The sequence below is a fragment of the Carlito syrichta genome, unplaced genomic scaffold (assembly GCF_000164805.1).
Source record: "Carlito syrichta isolate Samal-C Ts95f unplaced genomic scaffold, Tarsius_syrichta-2.0.1 Scaffold311144, whole genome shotgun sequence".
NCBI classification, from domain to species: domain Eukaryota; kingdom Metazoa; phylum Chordata; class Mammalia; order Primates; family Tarsiidae; genus Carlito; species Carlito syrichta.
This window is the reverse complement of record NW_007255240.1, coordinates 662,196-681,849: the sequence shown is the minus strand read 5'-3', so window position 1 is coordinate 681,849 and position 19,654 is coordinate 662,196. Positions and strand designations below refer to the sequence as shown.

The 19,654-nt window shown below is 49.7% G+C and overlaps 1 protein-coding gene across 1 annotated transcript in view; it reads left to right on the top strand.

Annotated features, from left to right (window-relative positions):
* Positions 1-378: 378 nt before the first annotated feature.
* The window catches only part of ALDH1A3 (aldehyde dehydrogenase 1 family member A3), a 30,653-nt gene continuing 11,377 nt past the window's right edge, over positions 379-19,654 (top strand). The window contains exons 1-7 of the mRNA XM_021717810.1: positions 379-485; positions 2,369-2,509; positions 8,385-8,446; positions 9,099-9,227; positions 11,200-11,313; positions 13,307-13,409; positions 16,224-16,408. Of these exons, the coding sequence (XP_021573485.1) occupies positions 2,425-2,509; positions 8,385-8,446; positions 9,099-9,227; positions 11,200-11,313; positions 13,307-13,409; positions 16,224-16,408 (678 nt within the window). The 5' untranslated portion in view covers positions 379-485; positions 2,369-2,424. The remainder of the gene's footprint in view (positions 486-2,368; positions 2,510-8,384; positions 8,447-9,098; positions 9,228-11,199; positions 11,314-13,306; positions 13,410-16,223; positions 16,409-19,654) is intronic.

Below are 19,654 nucleotides of genomic sequence, written 5' to 3'. Positions count from 1 at the left end.
ACTATATACATAAACCTATTTAATCTTTCCCCAAAGTCTATGAGGGTATAGGATTCAATTCACATGCTCCGTTTAACTGTTTAACTCAGCTATTCCTCTATGAATCCATGTTACTGTTGAAAATAATAATCATAATTTAGAAAGAATTCTAAATGACTTTAGTTCTATTACGAGAAAACTTAGATTCTGAGTCTAAGTTGATCTGTTGGTCATGTGATGCTGGTGCTCTGTCTCCCTTCAGATCTCATCTGTAAAATGTTGAGGAGGAGGGGAACACAGCGGGGAAGAAGGCGGACAAGACGTTACCTAAGGTCCTTAGCATGTTGAAATGATATGACTTTGATTTAAACCTAATTTGTTATACTTCCTTTCCTGGTTAGATATTTATCAACAACGAATGGCATGAATCCAAGAGTGGAAAAAAGTTTGCCACATACAACCCTTCAACTCTAGAGAAAATATGTGAAGTGGAAGAAGGAGATAAGGTAGGTACTTTTTTTGTTTCCTCTAAGTAATTCAATTAGAGGTAACCAAAGGATAAGGAAGCAGTCTGGCTTAGCTATAAGACAGAACTGGCCCACACTCGGGGTAAGGCCCGGGCTGGCTGCACAAGTTGGTGTGCTCTCCTCAGACACATGGCCTAGGATGGGATCAATTATGGACAATCCTCTGCAAAAAAGTTACTCTCCTTTGACAGATGTTTCTCCATCTATGAGGATGACCTCAGCTATCCTAGTCACATGGCTGAAGGAAAGGTTTTTATCAATTATTTGAACCTTGAGGCATTAAAGAATCTCTCTAAAAAGCATTTCCGCCTGATGTGTTTCACCAAATGCAGCGTTCTGGCAGGAGACATTTAAAACAAAAATAGACTCAAAGGAAAAAAGATTCACTGCCCAAGTGATGCATGGGAAGTAGTAATGTCATGTAACCACCAGGTTTCTTTTCTACTAGACACCTATATAAGCATGGAAAGCTGTCGCCGTATAAACCTCATTGCTGCTGCAGGGTCTATATGATAAGACGGTGACTAAGGGACTTCTAGATGTGACCTGTATACATTTCGAGGTCATTAAGTCTGTTTTGAATGTCAGTGGCATTGGGAAAGAGGTCAGAGGTAAAACTCTTCCATGGAGGGAAGGGAGCTGCAAACCTCCCCTCAATCACTGGAGCACTGGAGTGATCCATTTAATCAGTGTGTTGATAATGTTGCCCATGGATGGGGTGAAGGGCAAGTGCACAATGTTGACTTGGATTTTATCCTCCCCATGAGTTTTGTGACAGCCATGAAATGCACAGACCTTCCTCTGTGTGGCACCTCATAGTACACACTGCTTACAAAGCAAGTAGCACAGAGAAGCTCGTACAAAAATGTGATGGCATGGGAGGGAAGTCGTGATGCGGAATGAGATTCCCAAGTGCCCTATACAGTCGCTAGGGAGAAGAACCCTTGGTCCAGGTTCCAGTTTTTCCCTTCGTCTAGGTGATTGTTCTGAGCAACGCATCCCCTGTAGCTGGAGAGGTCCTGGCCCTCACTCCAGAGCCTGGGACAAGAAATTAAGTGTCCCAAAGCTTCTGCTCACCCTCAAACAAGATTTGGGGACACAGAGTCTGAGTGGAGTCTTGCTCCTGCCTGGTGCCTGGTGTCCCATTGTGCTGCACCTCTCTAGAGACAGAGGTACAGAGGGTCCTGCAGGATGAGCCTGGCCCATTTGCAACCAGGACCTCAATGCCTATCTTCCTGAGAATAAGAATGAATGATGCTACTCTAACCTTACTTGCCTTCTTTTGAGAAGAAAGTTATGTTATAATGATTCTGTCAGTGCACAGAAGATCCAGTTCTGCCCCAATGGGTGAGTTAGGCTGAAGGGAGAGAAAACGGCCTCCATGGTAGTTCCTGTACCTCCCTGTCCACAGATGGTTCCAGCGTAGTCAACTCTACAATCTCAAGAAGCAGGAATTCCTCATTCTTATTCTTGGACCACAGTTCCCTGCAGAAATAAAATGCCAAGGCAGGTCCTTCCCACCTGATTTGTGGACAGCGGAGTTGTGTGTGCATTCAAACTGAGCTTCCAAGTGGAAAATCTTTTCTCACTTGGGTCACCAAGAAGCTACTCAAGATCCATTATTTTATAAAATATTGTAAGATGCTTTTTATAATCAGAAATAATGTTGATACTTGACAGTTATAGAAATCTTGAAGAACACTTAAGACATAAAAAAAGAAAAAGATCACTTGAATGGCTGCAGCCGTGGGGTGCAACCTATTTGCCAGAGGCTGCTGTTCTCTGTAACTGACAGCTAAGTGGTCCCAAACTGTGGTCGGATCAAAAAATGACACCCTCTCTTTGTTGTTTTGGCCACACAGCCCGACGTGGACAAGGCTGTGGAGGCTGCACAGGCCGCCTTCCAGAGGGGCTCACCATGGCGCCGGCTGGATGCCCTGAGCCGTGGGCAGCTGCTGCACCAGCTGGCCGACCTGGTCGAGAGGGACCGTGCCACCCTGGCTGTGAGTACACACATGTAGGGGCTAGCATGGGGTGAGCCAGCCTCACTGAGGGTCCTGTCCCCCGTGGGGTGTGGGAGAAAAGATCAGGGTCCTGGTTTTGTGTGGCCATGGATCTGTTCCAATCTTTCAGGTGTAACTCTCTGGCAATAGGTGGCATCTGTGCCCCTGGACTGCATCCCTTTCCCTTTGAAGTCAGACTTTTGTCCCCAGCAGCTCAGCTTCTTGACCAAGAAGTTGCCTATAGGAAGTTCAGCTACATCAGTAGTTCCCAGACTTGGGACATTCACAGATGGTCATCACAGGGTAGGCCATATTCTGGTCCCACCTGTACATTAATATACTTAACTTTTCTATATTAACTCCCTTTTAAACTTAAGTTTAACTAAATCCTGAGTAACAATATTCATGAAATCACAGGTTTCATGACACAGAAAAAATTATTCCCATATGACTTGGAATCACTCCTGGCTGGGAGTGGTGGCTTACACCTGTAATCCCAGAACTGAGGCGGGAGGATTGCTCGATCCCAGGAGTTCGAGACCAACCTAGGCAACATAGTGAGACCTCATCTCTACAAAAAATAGAAGAATAAGCTGGGCATGGTCCTGCACACACACCTGGAGTCCCAGCTACTCAGGAGGCTGAGGCAGAAGGATAGCCTGAGCCCAAAAGGTCAACACTGCAATGAGATGTGATCCTACCAGGGCACTCCAGCCTAGGCCGCAGAGTGAGTCCCTAACTCAAAAACAAAACAAAAAAAAGAGGTAATTACCAACTCATTTGTGACCAAAAAGATAATAAAATCATTCCTGTGTCATCCCTGACCTGGACAATGGCAAGTATGTGTAGAGTGGGGGTAAAGGCAGGATAGCCTGGTTATATACAGGAAACTTCAGTGTATGAAAGACCTAGGTTCAAATCCCAGCTCTGCCATTGGCAAGCTGTATGGCTTTGGACAAGTTGTTAAAACTCTCTGAGATTTATTTATGCATATAAAATGTCACTAATAACAATATATAAATGTCATGAAAATGATCCATTAAAAAAAGTTTTTTTCTTTTGAGTTGGAGTCTCACTCTGTTGCCCAGGCTGGAGTGCAGTGGCATGCTCACGGCCACCCCAGTGTCGACCTGCTGGACTCTGGCAATCCTTCCACCTCAGCCTCCCAAGTAGCCAGAACTACAGGCATGTGCTACCATGCTGGCTAATTTTTTTATTTATTGTAGAGACAAGGTTTCCCCATGTTGCCTAGGCTGGTCGTGAACCCATGGACTCAGGCAATCCCCTCGCCTTGGCCTCCCAAAGTGCTGGGATTACAGGCTTGAGCCACCACGCCCGGCCCATTTAAAATTCTGAGCAGACCTTGGCATGAAGTAAGCACTAAATAGATAGCAGCTATTATTAATAATAGCAGTTATCATAATAATGCTGTGTGAAGACCCAGGTTCCAACCTGAGCCACATGCCCTGTGGGCCCGTAATTTCTAGACACCTTAGTTCCTCAGCGGTGAGATGGGGATATTAATGCAGTGCATCCCATGAGGTTGGACTGTGAAGGCTGACTAAGGTACAAGTGCATTATTTCACAGGATTCTTAGACCTTCTTTTGGTCTTTGGTGATCAGAGGATACCTCGGGGCCACTGTGGGCCTTGAGACCCTTTGCATCCTGGGTATCCCACCCTTGGATGTCTCAGACTCCTGTTTTGAAAACTTGTTCCAAACCTCAAGGCCCAGTTTGTAGGGAAGGAAATCTCCTTTTTGGCCACTGGCTTGGAAAAGTGGTTTTTCTGATGTCAGGAACTAGCCGTAGAGTGGCCACTCTATTAAAAAGAGAGTTTCTGGTGGGACCCGGGAACTGCTTTTGTCCCTGAATGTGCTTCTTGGGGGTGGAGGCACTCCAGACACCCTTGGGTGCAATCCCCCAAGGGCATAAATGCACAGAAACTCCAGCTTGCCTGCCTTCCTCCCCAGGTGGCCAGTCGGGCACATTCACCGAGAGAGTAGCTCCCTCCCAGGGTAGGCGCTGCTGTCTGAGGAGCCTCTGGTTTCTTCCTGCAGCTCAAGCCAGCCTCAGCTCTCAAGCTGCCAAACTGGCTTTTTCAAAAACATTTCTGTTTTCACCCCCATGAGCTCATCGGTCGGCAATGTCCGTGTAGACTAATAGCCAGCAAGAGAGGATGTGCCCTAGGCACCCCTCCCCGTCCTGTGCTCCAGCGTCAGTATCATCTTGGAGCATCAGCCACAAAGCCACCTCCATCCCCAACCTGCCCCATAGGTCCGCATGGCTGTGTTTTGATAGCAGCCACCGCGTGGGGGGAACGCAGAACACAACCCAGCAAATCGCTCCTGCCTGCGCCTGCAGGAAATAGGAGCCAGCTCTCTGTCACAGCGTGAAAGGGACAGGAGAATTACTGGCAAATACGATTTTTTTTTTTGAGTTGGAGTCTCACTCTGTAGCCCAGACTGGAGTGCAGTGGCATGTTCCTGGCCACCCCAGCCTCGACTAGCTGGGCTCCAGTGATCCTTCCGACTCAACCTTCCAAGTAACTGGAACTACAAGCGTGTGCTACCACGCCTGGCTAGTTTTTGATTTATTGTAGAGACGAGGTCTCGCCAAGTTGCCCGGGCAGGTCTCGAACCTGCAGGCTCAGGCAATCCACTTGCCTCGGCCTCCCAAAGTGCTGGCATTACAGGCTGAGCCACCAAGCCCAGCCTGCAAATACGATTTTTAAGAGTCTGACCACATGATAGGAAAGTGCCTGTGTGCTCCACCTTGAGAGGGTTTCCCTGCGTTTTCATGTAGCCCGTTCTCTGGCTCCCTGGTTTGATAGAGCTAGATATTTGCTGCTGTGTTCAGAGTCTGGAAACAGATGTGGGACATCTGGTGGCCCCTGACTTGCTATCCTTTGCTGTGGCAACTTGTGCCCATAGCTCCCTGGGTGCTCAGGCTGGGAGCTCCTGAATGGTTGCCCTCCCTGGTCATTCCTCCTTGCAGCCTCAGTATCATATCTGGGCCCCTCCTTTGAAGCCTTGTTGTACTGGGAGCACAGGGCCAGTTCCCCCATGCTGTCTTGTCATTCTTGGTATCTGAGAATCAAGATTTGTTAATTTTTCAGACAGCACCCTTTTCCCTTAAAATGTTAAAGGAAGTAAGCTTAGGAGTGGCTGTGGTTCACTCAAGCCCAAGCCACAATAACATGTTGTTTAAAAGGCGACTGGCTGACACCTGATTTCTCAAATTCAATCCTGTGTGCTCACTCACCTGCAGATCTTTTTTTTTTTTTTTAAAGAATTTCCTCCCTAAACCTATCGTGACCTGGGGTTTTGCTTGGGCAGATTCCATAAAACAAATCTAGCGAACTCATGCTGTCACTCCAGTAAGCAAAATTGCCTGAGCTAATAATGAAAAATAGCCAATGCCGGTTGAATGTTTTCCATATACCCGACTTGTCATAGTCACTTGACCTGTAGTATTTATTATCCCATTTCAGAGATGAGGACACTGAGGCCCAGGAAGGTTAAGTAACCTGTCCAAGGTTACCCAACCAGAGATGGTAGGCCTGGACTGGGGAGAGAACATTGTCTGTATGTCCCTCATTTACCCACAATGCCATGTGAATATCCTCTCTCTTGTTCCATCCCAGAAAAAGACCAAGAGTAAACTTCTGGCTTTGTAGCCAGCTATGCAGATACTGTCTGGGGTAGCTCAATCCTGGAGGCCGTTTGGCATTATTGGCAATTGCTATATTTCCCCTGGAAAAATAAAAGTTGTAACTCAAAGTAGGAACCAGTGGTACAGTGTACTCAATGTCACATTGGCCTGACTTGGTCCCTGAGGGGCAGCTGTTGGGATAGACACATGCCCTGGACCCAGACCAGTCCTATCATCTTCAGCAACTCACAGCTCTGTCTCCTTGGGGCCCCCAGGTGAGAACTGCTGACTACATGTATGTCTGGTGCCTCCAGGGATGATGACAATACTCGCTGTAACTGTCACTGTCATCATGTGAACACTCACGTCGTGCTCACCGTGGGTGGGCGCTGTGGCCAGTGCTTTATGTGTCTGAACTCCTTTCACTCTCACACTGGCCTGTTATTATTCTCACTGTACAGGTGAGGGAACTGAGGCAGGGAGAGATTCAGGGATGACCCAAGGCCGCTCAGATAGGGTTCATCAGAAGCAGTTGCCGCCTATTTAGAGGGGACGAGGCCCAGCCCTAAAGCAAAGGTCAATGGGGGTAACCCCAGGCTTCTCCAGCTGCCCTCCTGCATCTTTCCAGATGCAGATGTCCAGGGGCAGTAGCCTAAAGGGTGTCGCTGTGCTGGCTGGAAGTCAGACACCCCGAATTCAGTGCCGGCTGTGCTTCTGCTCAGCCAGCTGGCCTTGGCCAAATCACTGGGCTCTGTCAGCCTCCATGTTGGCACCTTGAGGTGGGAAGTGTTGTCACACTCAGGGGTGAGACATGCAGGCACACACTGGGGTTAAAGCCCTGGACACAAGGAGGGGCCTTTCCTCCTTGTACAATCCTCATCTCATTCACTGACTCTTCCACAAGAATCCAGCCCTGGGCTATGTGTCAGGGTGGCCACTTCCTGCAGAGATGATGACTGGTGGTTTCAGCGCTGGGCTCAACTGGGGCCGCTTGTCTGAGGGACAAAGGGGTTCTCTTCCACCCAGGCTGGAAATAGAAAAGAATCCCCGCCATTGAGTGGATACACACTCGCCCTGGGTGATCACCTCCCTCAGCAGCAGGGCGAGCCTGCTCCCTTCCGACCCTGCATCCGGCTGCCCAGTGTGGCTGGGACGGATGGCATCTTTGTGCCGGGGGCACGACCCCTCTGGGCTCAGTCACTTTCCACAGCCATGCTGGCCAGCCCAGCCAAAAAGGAGAGCCCACGTTTTCCCTTTCTCTTTTGTTAGAGGAAGCCAGCACCCTCTCCTCCCCCTCCCCGGGCCCCTCTCCAGCCACCCTGAAGTCAGTTAACCTCCAGACAGCTTCCTGGGAATGCACAAGGACACACGTCCCGGTCACCCAGCTGAAGCCCTGTGCTCCACAGAAGACCAGATGCGAACGTATACTTCTTCCCAGCGAGGCTTCAAATCATCCTTGCATCCGAGGGTCCTTCAAGCTGGACACGCACCTATGCTCTGGCCAACAACCCCCTACCACCCACTCCACTTTAAGTGTTTTGACAGAAAAACAGTCCTTGCAGTCTGGGACAGGTCTTATTTTAAATGTAGTGTCATGCTTTCTGAAGAGACCTGTACAACTGTGAGGTCTAGAGAGTGATGTCCCAGGGCTGTGCTCTTTCCCCAACATCCTGAACCCTTTCCACCTCCGTGTTTAAAAACCTGCTGACAGTTTTTTTTTTAAAGGGGGGGTCATCTTGTTATTGCAGACTCTGGAGACGATGGATACGGGGAAGCCGTTCCTTCATGCCTTTTTCATCGACCTGGAAGGCTGTATCAGAACCCTCAGATACTTTGCAGGGTGGGCAGACAAAATCCAGGGCAAGACCATCCCTACAGGTGAGCAGGATGGACTGTATCCTCATTTGGGGGGCTCTTTAGGGCTCTGTCTTCTCATTAATCAGGTAGCCTTTTCAGATCCCCTCCTGATGGTTTGCCCCAAGTCACCCTTCCTGGTGCCTTCTCCCACCCCCACCCCCCAAAAAATGGTGTTGTGCCAGTTCTTCTTGTAAAGAATTCCACTTTTGAAATTGAGCTCAAATCACTTCTTGGTATGATAGACAGTACTCAGAGCTGGCTGGCACCCTTATGGGCTTCTGAGGTCCTTTCTTGTCTTTTTACCACTTGAAATTCATAACCCCAAGTAAGTGAGTATGTCCTTCTCACCATGTGACCCTCTTCCAGATGAAAATGTCGTGTGCTTCACCAGGCACGAGCCCATCGGTGTGTGTGGAGCCATCACTCCAGTAAGTATGGTGGCTTCCTTGATGATACTTTGTAGCTCCCCACCCCCCGCCCCGTGCCCTGTGTCCTTTGGAACCAATTTCTGGTGTGTTTTTATCTGATTGCACCAGCACTGAGCAAGCCTTTGCTCTGTGGCATAGAGCTCTGTGCTTGAGGGCTCTTGAGAGGGATTAGGTCCCATCCTTGCTCACAAGGGGCCAGCTCTAGGTATGCAGCGGAAGGTGCCATGGATTCCCACCAGAGTGGTCAGGGTGGTCAACATGCCAGGGAGGGGTCTCTTCAGTGGACCTTGAAGATCAGAAAGACTTGGTCAGCAAGAAAAGAGAGTTTTCCAGGGAGTGGGAAGGGCCTAGGCAAAGACGTGGAAGTGACTGGCTACCCAGAAGGAAACAGCTAGAAGTCGGGGCCGAGCGCTGGAGGGGCAGGTAACAGTGTAAAGTGAGGACTGGAAAAGGGCCTACAGAGGCGAGGAGGATAGTCCACTCCCAGCAGAATCCTCTTTGCAAAGCTAGCACTGTGAAGGGATGCAATTCTGGTCATTGCACATGCCTACGTGACCACTTGCTCCCCAAATCTAGACCACGTAAAGCAAGTGGGCACCTGGGGTGCGATGGGGGCAGGCCGGACCCCCAAGGCCTTTGTGATCTGTCGCAGTGGAACTTCCCCCTGCTGATGCTGGTGTGGAAGCTGGCTCCCGCCCTCTGCTGTGGGAACACCGTGGTCCTGAAGCCGGCGGAGCAGACACCCCTCACCGCCCTTTACCTCGGCTCTCTGATCAAAGAGGTGAGACGTCCAGAAAGAAAATATCATGGTGTTCTTGATAACAATTCCACTCCTAGGAACCAGGCCACCGTCACGAGATGGGGCTGTGGCAGCCTGCACACAGCCAAGTGGGAAGGGAATGACTCCTTGTGTTTTGCTTGGCGACTGCACGTTCCTTCTCCTGTCTGTGGTCGCTGAGCTGTAAGAAACTCCATTCCGCCCAGTGATCTTAAGGAGAATACTTCACTCTTATTATGGGCTCAAATCTATGGGTTAGGACCCAATGTTTTGTCTAGAGAATCTGTAGGTGGGTCACCCAAGAGGGAGCCAGATATGTGGGAGGTGCTTTGGGCTTTGCATTTGTGGCATATGAAATGGTCTTTTTCTCTGGAGAGGTTACCTCACCTGCTCAGCTGAGTGGTTGCAGCCAGCCAGGTTCCCCAGGAGCCTCCTCATCAGTGCCTGCTGCTCTGTGGGCAATCCTCCCCCACCTCTCCGCACCACCACCAGGGAGCTATAACTTAGGGAAACAGACCCTCAGGCACGCCTCCTTCCAGACATACCCGGCTTGTATGTAGCAAAAACAGAAGGAAAAAAAAACAGGAAAAAAGGAGGGATGGGAGAAAAGGCGCATTCATGTCCCTCCTCAGCTGAGTAGATGCTGCTGGGATGCACATCTTGGGAATGCATGTCCTGGGATGAACATCCTGGCTGCTCAGAGGCAACAGCCAATATCAGGCCAGTTTCACTAGTAATGGCGGGCATGGTTGAGTCATATACACACATACGTAGGCATACTCACACATGCACACACATGCATGCACACACATGCATACCTACACATATGCATATACTCACATATGTACACACATACACACACACACACACACACACACCGCGCAGAATAGTGCTCTGCCACAGGAGGTCCACAGCCACTTTGCAGCATTACTGCACGTTTGCTTGAGGCCATCACAACTGTTAAACAGTAGTAGCTAAAAAACTAAAGATGCAAGTAAGCACCATGCCCTGATATCTTAACTTGCTAAATAATGTGTTTTAAGGAAGACACAGGATATGTGGGGAATCATGTCCTCCACCTTGTTGGTTCTATGGTGTTCTTGGTAATAAGGAGGTTTGGTATGTGCAAAATGTGAGGCCTGAGTGTAAAAGACATGGCAGTTCCTGCCTTCAGGAAGGGCTGGCTCCAGGTATAGCCCAGGCTGAACACACAAAGAACTTTGAGGAAGGAATAGCTCATCGCCATTTGGAACTTCAGTGAACCTGATTAAAAAATGAAAGCTGAAGCTGGGGAGGATATTTTGCAGGTGCCTCTGAGTCTGGGGGTTGTGACCAAGGCACTCTTCAACACACACACATACTCCCTCTCACACACACACTCATACACACACATATATACACACACTCACACATACACACTCACACACATACTCTCTCACACACTTACATACACATACCTGTATACATTCACACACACGCTCTCATACACACCCCCACATACACACTCATATACACACATATGTATGCATACTCACACATGCACATACCTACATGAACGCTCACACACAGACACACACACACACACATATACTCACATATGTACACACACACACACACCACGCAGAATGGTGCTCTGCCACAGGAGGGCCACAGCCACTTGGCAGCACCACTGCACGTTTGCTCGAGGCCATCTTTGAGTTGGGGACCTGCCTGGAAGGAGAAGTGGGTGTCTCGCCCTGGCTCAGCCTGCACACTGGGCTGGCGGAGGGAGAAGAGGAGCCCAGGCCAGCCCCCAGGGGCTCAAGGCGGCCGACTCTGGGTCCTGGGGTGGACGCCGGAGCTGGGCCCAGGCTTTCCTGGGGGGATCCTGCTCAGCTGGGGACCTCTTGCAACTCCAGCTCTTGGCCGAAACGTGGGTCTGTGGGGGGTGATGGTAAGTTCTCCTCCTCCAAATGCCATCTCGGTCTCTTCCCAGGTTGGGTTCCCTCCAGGTGTGGTGAACATCGTGCCAGGATTTGGACCCACAGTGGGAGCAGCAATTTCTTCCCACCCTCAGATCAACAAGATAGCCTTCACCGGGTCCACAGAGGTAACCCTCCTCCCAGGCTGGGACAGAGGCAACAGTGGCTATGCTACTCGAGACCCACAAAGCTTTCCTTTGACAGGCCTAAATATGATTTGCTTTTCTTCTAAATTTGACTGTGTTTTACTACATTACACTCAGTTTTAAGACGGCCATTGTCCCAGTTTCCAAATGAAATAATTATTTAGTGGCACTCAGAAGTCTTAGAAGACAAGATTGAGTGATAAAATGAAGTAAAAGCATAAAACATCCATATAGTAAACAATATTCATAATCAAGGTTAAGAGATTACTGAGAAAAGCAGTTGCAATGTATGCAGCTGTCCAAGAATATGTATCCTTCATATGTAAAGCACTCCTACAAATCAATGAAAAAACCAAACTGAATAGTGGGAAAATGGGCAATTCAGAGAACAGAAATACTGAATTCCCAATAAGCTAACCTAGTTTGCTGGTAATCAGGAAAATGCAAATTCACATGAAATTGTCCTTTTGCCTGTCAGATGGGTAAAAATGGAAATGTGAGACTGTGGGGAAGCAGGAACCCACTGACACTATCCCGGAGGGTGACTTGGCAGTACTGATCAGAAAAGTAAAAGTGAAAAACTGCATTTAGAAGTTCCATTTTGAAGACACTGACTTCAAAGTCAGACTTGGAGAAATATTCTCATGAGCCTTCAGGGGCACATTTTCAAGCGTGTTATATCCGTTCTATGAAATGTTTCACAGCCATTACAACAAGGAAGGCATTCTCTGATCTATGTTGAAGCCCAAAAAAGCAAACTGTCGGAAATTATCTACAATATGAGCCCATTAACAAAAGTATATGTGTAAAATAAACATTGTCTGAAAAGGTTCCCAAGAAATTATTATCAATGGCCACCGCTGGGGTGGGTCTGGGGGCATGGGTGAAGACTTTCTCCTCTTTAATTTGCAGGCATCTGCATGTGGAATTATTTTCTATGAGAAAGTACTTCTTCTGTACATAAAAAAGAACAACGAAGCATTTTTCATGCTATCAGTGTCCCCATCTCCTGCCTAGCTTAGTCCAGTCTTGATGGATGTTGTAATCCTCCTTGGAGACAAACACTGTCACTGTGGGTCAATTCCAGACCTCATTCAGGCCATTGCCAGGAGACTAACTGATTCATCAGATGCACTCACACCTCAGTGCTAGGGAGAACTGTCTTGGGCCTGGAAGAGCTCTGCCTCTCGCCAGCAGTCTGCTCTGGGATAGGTGTCTGCACCCGTCTTCTGAGGGCCTTCTCCACTCTCAGTTCATGGTGCCTGGCTTTACTTGTTGCCCGAGATAAGTCACCACGTTATGCTGGGCTAACCCGCCTCTCTGGTGGTATGGTGGATGCTTGGAGAGACCCCATCAGTCAGGCACCCTGGGGTTGAGCATTACTGCTGGGTGAGTGGTTCTTCTGTAATTTCATAGTGCACCCACTCCTTCCCTCTCTGACTGGGGTAGCACTCAGTCTTAGAGATGTTTCCAGAGAACTGGCTTCTTCTCTTCCTGGTGACCAGCTAGACTTTCTGTTTCTCTGGCTCTTGGAGGTTCCCTCAGATGACACTAAAGAGCCACACAGAACTGCCTCTCCTGCTGGGCTTTTGGAATTTCCGATTTCACTAGCAAGGATAGAAGAGTTGCCCCTTGGTCCCTTGAACGCTATAACGGTCTGCTGGGCTCAGAGGAGCGGGAACCGGGACAGGTGAGCAGGCATCTCTGCTCCTAGCCAGCTGTGCAGCCTTTCAGAGGCTCCCCCCCAATCTTGTAAGTGGAGCGGCTCAGACCAAGGGTTCCAGGATGCCAAGGTCTGAAATGGGAGATAAAAGCAGAGGCCGGGACAGCAGAGCAACCCCATCAAGGCCGGGCGGCCAGGCAGAGGCCGGTGGTGGCGCTGCCTCCCAGGCTTGTCCAGGACATTCACTGATGTATGCATTTGGGTCAAGTTCAGCCATGCCTGAGGTTTACTTTCATCTGCTTTATCCTGAAGGTTGGAAAGCTGGTTAAGGAAGCAGCCTCCCGGAGCAATCTGAAGAGGGTGACACTGGAGCTCGGGGGGAAGAATCCGTGCATCGTGTGTGCTGACGCCGACCGTGAGTCTCTTCCCGTCTGGGCTGGGGCTCCAGGTCCACCACCAGCCTCTCTCCACTTCCCGGCCCCCACTTAGAACCAACCAAGAAAGAGATGCACACACTCAGTGGGAATGCTTCCACTTGGGTCCTCCAGCCTGCAGTCTACCAGCCAGACAGGCAAATGGAGGCCAAACGCCAACTTTGGGGCCAGATGCGGTGGCTCATGCCTGTAATCTCAGCACTTTGGGAGGCGAGACAGGAGAATCACTTGAGCCTGGGAGACCAGCCCAGGCAACAGAGTGAGACCTCATCTCTACAAAGAATACAGAAATTAACCAGGCATACTGGTGCCTACCTGTAGTCCCATCCACTCAGGAGGCTGAAGCGGAAGGATCGCTTGAGCCCAGGAGGTCAAGGCTGCGGTGAGCCAGGATCGTGCCACTGCACTCCAGCCTGGGCGACAGAGTGAGACCCTGTCAATAATAATAATAATAATAATAATAATAATAATAATAAGATAAACCCACCAGCTTTCTTGCTGACAGAAAGCTGTCTTGGAAAGGAGGATAGGGCTTGTTGCTGCCTCTCAAAATTAGCTTCACCTTCCTCTCCCAGCAGAGCTGGGGCCCCAAGGAGCAGGCCCAGCTTTTCCACGTGGTTCCTGGTTGGGAGGAAGACAGCTGCTACCCACCCAGGCAACATCATTCTGCCTCCCCAAGCCAGTATTTCCTATTGTGTTTCCACGCCCTGCAGAACTGAGATGCCTCTTCCCTGTTTGTCTCAGCCCTGACAAGTCAGAGGAGGACGGCAGCAGCTGATCCTCCAAAATACTCCCGTGGTCAGGTTCTCTGCCTGCACCACACCTTCCCAGGGAAAGCCACCTGTCCGGCCACCTGGGAGCAGCTTGTGTCTTGCTAGAGCAACATGACCCAATATTAAAATATATACTTTTGTTGGCTGCCATGTCTAACGAGGGGAGAAGGTACCTGCTGACAGGGTCAGTTGTCAAAAGCTTTGACTTCCCAAGTGCCTTGAAGCAACTTTGCCCTAAAGGATGACCTCCCCCACCTGTCCATGGGTGTGCCAGAAATTCCTGTCCTGGAGAACAAAACCTGTTCCCAGGGAGGATGGGCAAAGGGATTTTCCCAACTCAGATAAGGTTGGGATTGTAAATATCCCTGAGAAAAATGACCCTGGCACAAATTCTCACTAAGGTATAAATTTATCAGCTCCTTTCCCTGCAGCTGGCTTTCAGTGGAAGAGAGGATGGGAGAGGAAACACACTCTGAGGAAAGAAGGGGCAGCTGGGTTAGGGACTGCCCCTCTCTTGCCTGGGCTGGAGCTCCCTTGTGCTACAAATGGTTTCTGGAGCCTCATGAACAGTCTGGGCACCGTGATCCACACTGGGGGTCCCAAGCTTCAATCACGAAGAGCAGGACTCCCGACTGGCATCCCTGGGCCACCACCTCCGGGTGCCCCACTGGCCCGGAGCCTGTCCTCTCTTCTTCCCAGGGAGGTAAACTGCAGCCAAAGTCCAGGACTCGTTCTGTTTGGGGCTCAGTTTCACTCACAAGGGCCATGAAAACACGCTATGAACCACCTCCTACCCCTCTTCGGGCAGTGCCAGTCCACAAATTACATCCTGACATAACCAACATCCCAGGCATGATATCAAGGCTAGCAAGCCACCATTCCCGACCCCTTCAGCTGCCACCCCCGACTCCCGTCAGGAGCAGGAAATGAATTGGTTATTGTGGGGGAGGGGCAGTTCCAAGTTGGCACCTGTCCTGGCCAACCACAGGGTGGGGGGACAGAGAGGGCCAAGAGGCTTATGGTGCCAGACTTCGGCCATCACAACTTAGAAGACTCAGTCAAGCAGCAGTGGTCTCGTTCTCAGAGCCAAGGGCAGCACCCCCCGCCACCCCGAGCTGCCCCGATGGACTTAGAACAGGTCTCCTTCCAACGCCCAGAGAGGAGAGTTGTATCTCCTAAGCAAGCACTAGTGGGGGGGTGGCAAGCACTAGAAGCCCCTCCATAAATGTCAGTGACGACCCATTCTCCTCCATTAAGCATATCCCTGAAATCTTTCTTACTAAGCACCCTCCGGCTCAGTTTCAGTTCCTGGTTTTAATTCAGTGTCTGATCTACAACTCAGATCCAGCCCTTCTAAGTCATACACGGTGCTGCTTACTTAATAAGACCCTTCCTTCACTCACGCCAGGCAATATTCTCTCCTTTAAAAGTTCTCTGGCCTAGGCAACAGGGAGACCTTGTCTCTACAAAAAAATAAAAAATTTGCCAGGCATAATGGCACACACCTGTAATCCTAGCTACTCAGGAGGCTGAGGCAGAAGGATCACCTGAGCCCAGGAGCTCAAGGCTGTGGTGAGCCATGATTGTACCCCAGCACTCCAGCCTAGGCAACAGAGTGAGACCCCAGTTCAAAAAAGAAAGTTCTTGCCAGTTGGCCTACACCAATACTTGCCGATGTTTATTCTGTAGAACATTAGTCAGTCCTCCAGAAAAGGGGGAGGAGAGGGTTCCATGGGCAAGAGAAATGGGAGATGCTACAACTCTGTGCTCATTCGCATATTAAAGGTACTGACAAGTCCTGCAGCCAGGGAACTGATTTTACCCCAACCTTGGTGGACCCAAAATCCATTTTCCCATCCTCCCTGGGAAATGCTGAGAACAAAATTAATTTCCGAAATGCAGCCATCCTGGGGCCTGTTTTCTTGTGTGGGCAATTAGAGTTGCAGCTGTCGCCAGTCCCGCTTTAACGACTTAATCGCTTCCTCTCGCTTCCGCCCTCCTCCCCCTCCCCTCCCTTTCCAGTGGACTTGGCAGTGGAGTGTGCCCATCAGGGAGTGTTCTTCAACCAAGGCCAGTGCTGCACAGCCGCCTCCAGGGTGTTTGTGGAAGAGCAGGTCTACGCTGAGTTTGTCAGGCGGAGCGTGGAATATGCCAAGAAGCGGCCTGTGGGAGACCCCTTCGATGTCAGAACGGAGCAGGGACCCCAGGTAACCTCCGGAGGCATCTGAGCCTGTGGGCTCGTCAGGGGACCCAGTCAGGCAGTCCTGCACATAGTCCTTTGCACAGGGTCCTGCCACTTGAGGCTTTTGCTTAGAAGCTGGTCAGCAGGACAGTCCCGTCGGGTCCCAGTGAGATTATGAAAAAGGGCTGAACCCCCCCACTGTGGCTGGGGCCTCAGGAGGACGCAGTGTTCCCAGAGCAGAAGGTCAACCGTCTGGACCCCCAGCCCTCTCAGACTGCCATCCTCCTTCTGAGCACCCCCAGGCCCCCAGAAGAGAGCTTCAGGCAGAGGCATCTCACCTGGATGGACTCCCTGCAGAAGAGGGGCTGTAACCCCGGCTGCAGGCGGCAGCGTGCAGGCAGGCAGGGCCTGGAGCCGTGGCCTCAGCCTGGAGGCCCTCAAGCCCACGTGCCTGTGTCATAGGACAAGGTGAAGCGTCAGAAACCAAAGAATCCGGGTGGGGAGGGCTCAGGGCATGCGGATATGTCTCTGGCAGGAGGAACATGTATCTGGAGGCCTGGTTTGGGCAGCCAAGGACAGGAGGAAAACGATCATAACCACGAGGTTTAATATCCTCTTTAAAAGGGCACATCCTGTATCGCTTTCTTACTAATTATGAAGCAAAGCAGATGGATAAATATTTAAAAGAGGGCAGCCTGACCATCCCATGCATTATTGAAATGGAACTCGACAGCAACCCACTTTGCTTTTAGGCCAAAGTCTTGCCCCAGTCATGAAATTTCAAGTCACGTGTCTGGGACTTAACCACTTGTGTCCGTCCCGACAGCTTGCTGGTTTCCCACTGCGTTGGCACCATATGTTTCAATGAGAGGCTGTGGATCTGAGTTCAAATTTGCCTCTGTGGCTTTATGAAAGTCACAAAATCTTTCCACACCTCCGTTTCCTCATCTGGAAAACGGGAGTAATCGATGAATGTTGTGAGAATTTCACAGCACCTAGGAAGTCCTCAATAAAGGGTAGTTTTTACTTTTAAAGGGGAGACGCTTTCAATGACAGGCTTTCTGGTCCAGGTGGCAGTGAATGTGTGTGACTTCAGGCCATGCGGATCAGTCTTGCTTAATTAACTGTCCTGTGGGGACACACTAGCTGCGAAAGAGACATGCATTTCTGACCACTCACCCTCCACTCGCCCCAGCCCACACGCTCTGATGCCATGTGACGCTAGCAGAGAAGCCCTTCTGCTTGTGGCCGGCATGCCCTGTCCCCAGTCATGGCCTGCCCAGCCTCCGCCCCAAATCCAGTGGCCAGTGACACAAAGTTGTCTAGCGGCCTTGGTCGGATTTCAGATCTGAACGCAAACATGACCACAAGTCATTATCGAATCCACTATGTTTTAGAGCTAATCCAGAATCAGTGGGAAATATGTGAGCTGATCCCCATCCTAAGGAAACCTTTTTACCTCATCATTATTTGTAAGTCTCTTTCCAAGGCTCCAGTCCTGACTTTTGAAGCCAGATACACAAATCTCTTCCAAGAGAGCAGATCGAGGCAGAACGGGTGTTGATTTCACCCATGTGTGTTCGCTGCCTCTCAAATCTTTTTGAAAGCACACTAAAGTCATCTAACCTCAGCATATTATTTTAGGACACTGTTAGATTTTTTTTTTCTCCCAAAGTGCTTTTTCATCTACGGTAATAAGATTTTACTCCAAGAGGACTTACAGCTGTCTAAATAGTCCTGTCTGTCTCATGCCTGTAAAACAGCAAGCTGACCTAGATTGGTGTCCACGGCCGGCAGGCCGCTCACTTGGCATGCTCCAGAATCATTCAGGTTTATCTGGCAACTGAGCAACGAGGAGCATAAACATTATGCAGGCCACCTGGCCGGGGCAGGCTCCAGCAGTGTCCTCCCAGCAGAGAGCCGGGCCCAGCCTTGGGCCCAGCCCAGCCTTGGGCCAGTCCTTTGGGGGCCGTATTTCCCCGCTTCTGGTAGTGTGCCCTGTCGCGTCATCCCACTTCCTGGCAGGTCCTCCTTCCTGCACTGTAAGGCACCAGCTGACATTGCACAGAGGATTATTAGATTTAAACAATGTGCTCATATGGACTCACCAGGGAACGTTGAGCTTGGATGTGTAGGGCTCCCACAGGGTCCCAGCACTACCTGCAGGACAGATGGGGTCTTCCGAGCAGAACAGGATCAGCAGCCAGTCAGGTCCTGTAGTTTGATGAAGCCCCTCTGGCTCCCTTGACCCCCCAGAGAGGAGAAAGGCTCAGCAACACCTGGAACTTTTAATCCAAGACTTGGTTCACCCAGAAAAAAGCTGAGAGAAATGTGAGCTATTCCTGGACCTTTTGCAGTTGTTTTCGTTACTTTTTGTGTGGGAGTATATACGCAGAAGTCAAAATGCAAAACATGTAGACAGCTCTGTGATGAAAGCCCTCCATTCATACACCTGGTTCTTAACCCTTCCCCTCACGTGTATCCCATGTTCTCAGTTTCTCGTGTATAGGGGTGGACACACCCCAGGGAGGGGGACCCCAAAAAACTTGAATTATATTTTTGGAGGACGGACCTCTTGTAGCACACTCAGAATTTGTTCCTCTGGATCACATGGTCAACCAAAGTTTTTATCTGGAAGTTTTGAGAGGGTTGTGTCACGATTTGTGGAAGAAACATTCCGAGTTGTGGCAAACAGGTGACTGATTCTTCCACCACGACAAGGAGTGTTCAGCAGTTCTTGACCAAAAATTGCATGACCCCGGTGCCCCACCCTCCCTGTTCACGTGATCTCACCCCAAACGACTTGTTTTTGTTTGCCCTTGTAAAAAAAAAAAAAAAGTCCTCAAAGGAAAACTTTTTGCCAATGTGGAAGAGGTGAAACAAAAAAACAGCAGAAGCACTAAGAGGCATCAAAATTGACAAGTTCAAAAACTGTTTTGAGCAGTGGAAAAAGCATTTCAATAGGTTTTATTGCATCAGACAGAGTACTTTGAAGGTGATTTACATTAAACAATTTGTAATAAATTCCAGGGTTTTTGGGTCCCCCCTCGCATCTCTCTAAAGTTTCTTTATGTATATACAGGCAAATATGAATATGTATTCTAATTTCCTCCAAAATTTTTACACAAAAGTTACCACGATAACTCTACCGTCTTATACCTGTGTCTTGTTTCTTTTTTTTTTTTTTTTTTTGAGTTGGAGTCTCACTCTGTCGCCCAGACTGGAGTGCAGTGGCCGCTCCCGGCCACCGCAGCCTCGACCTGCTGGGCTC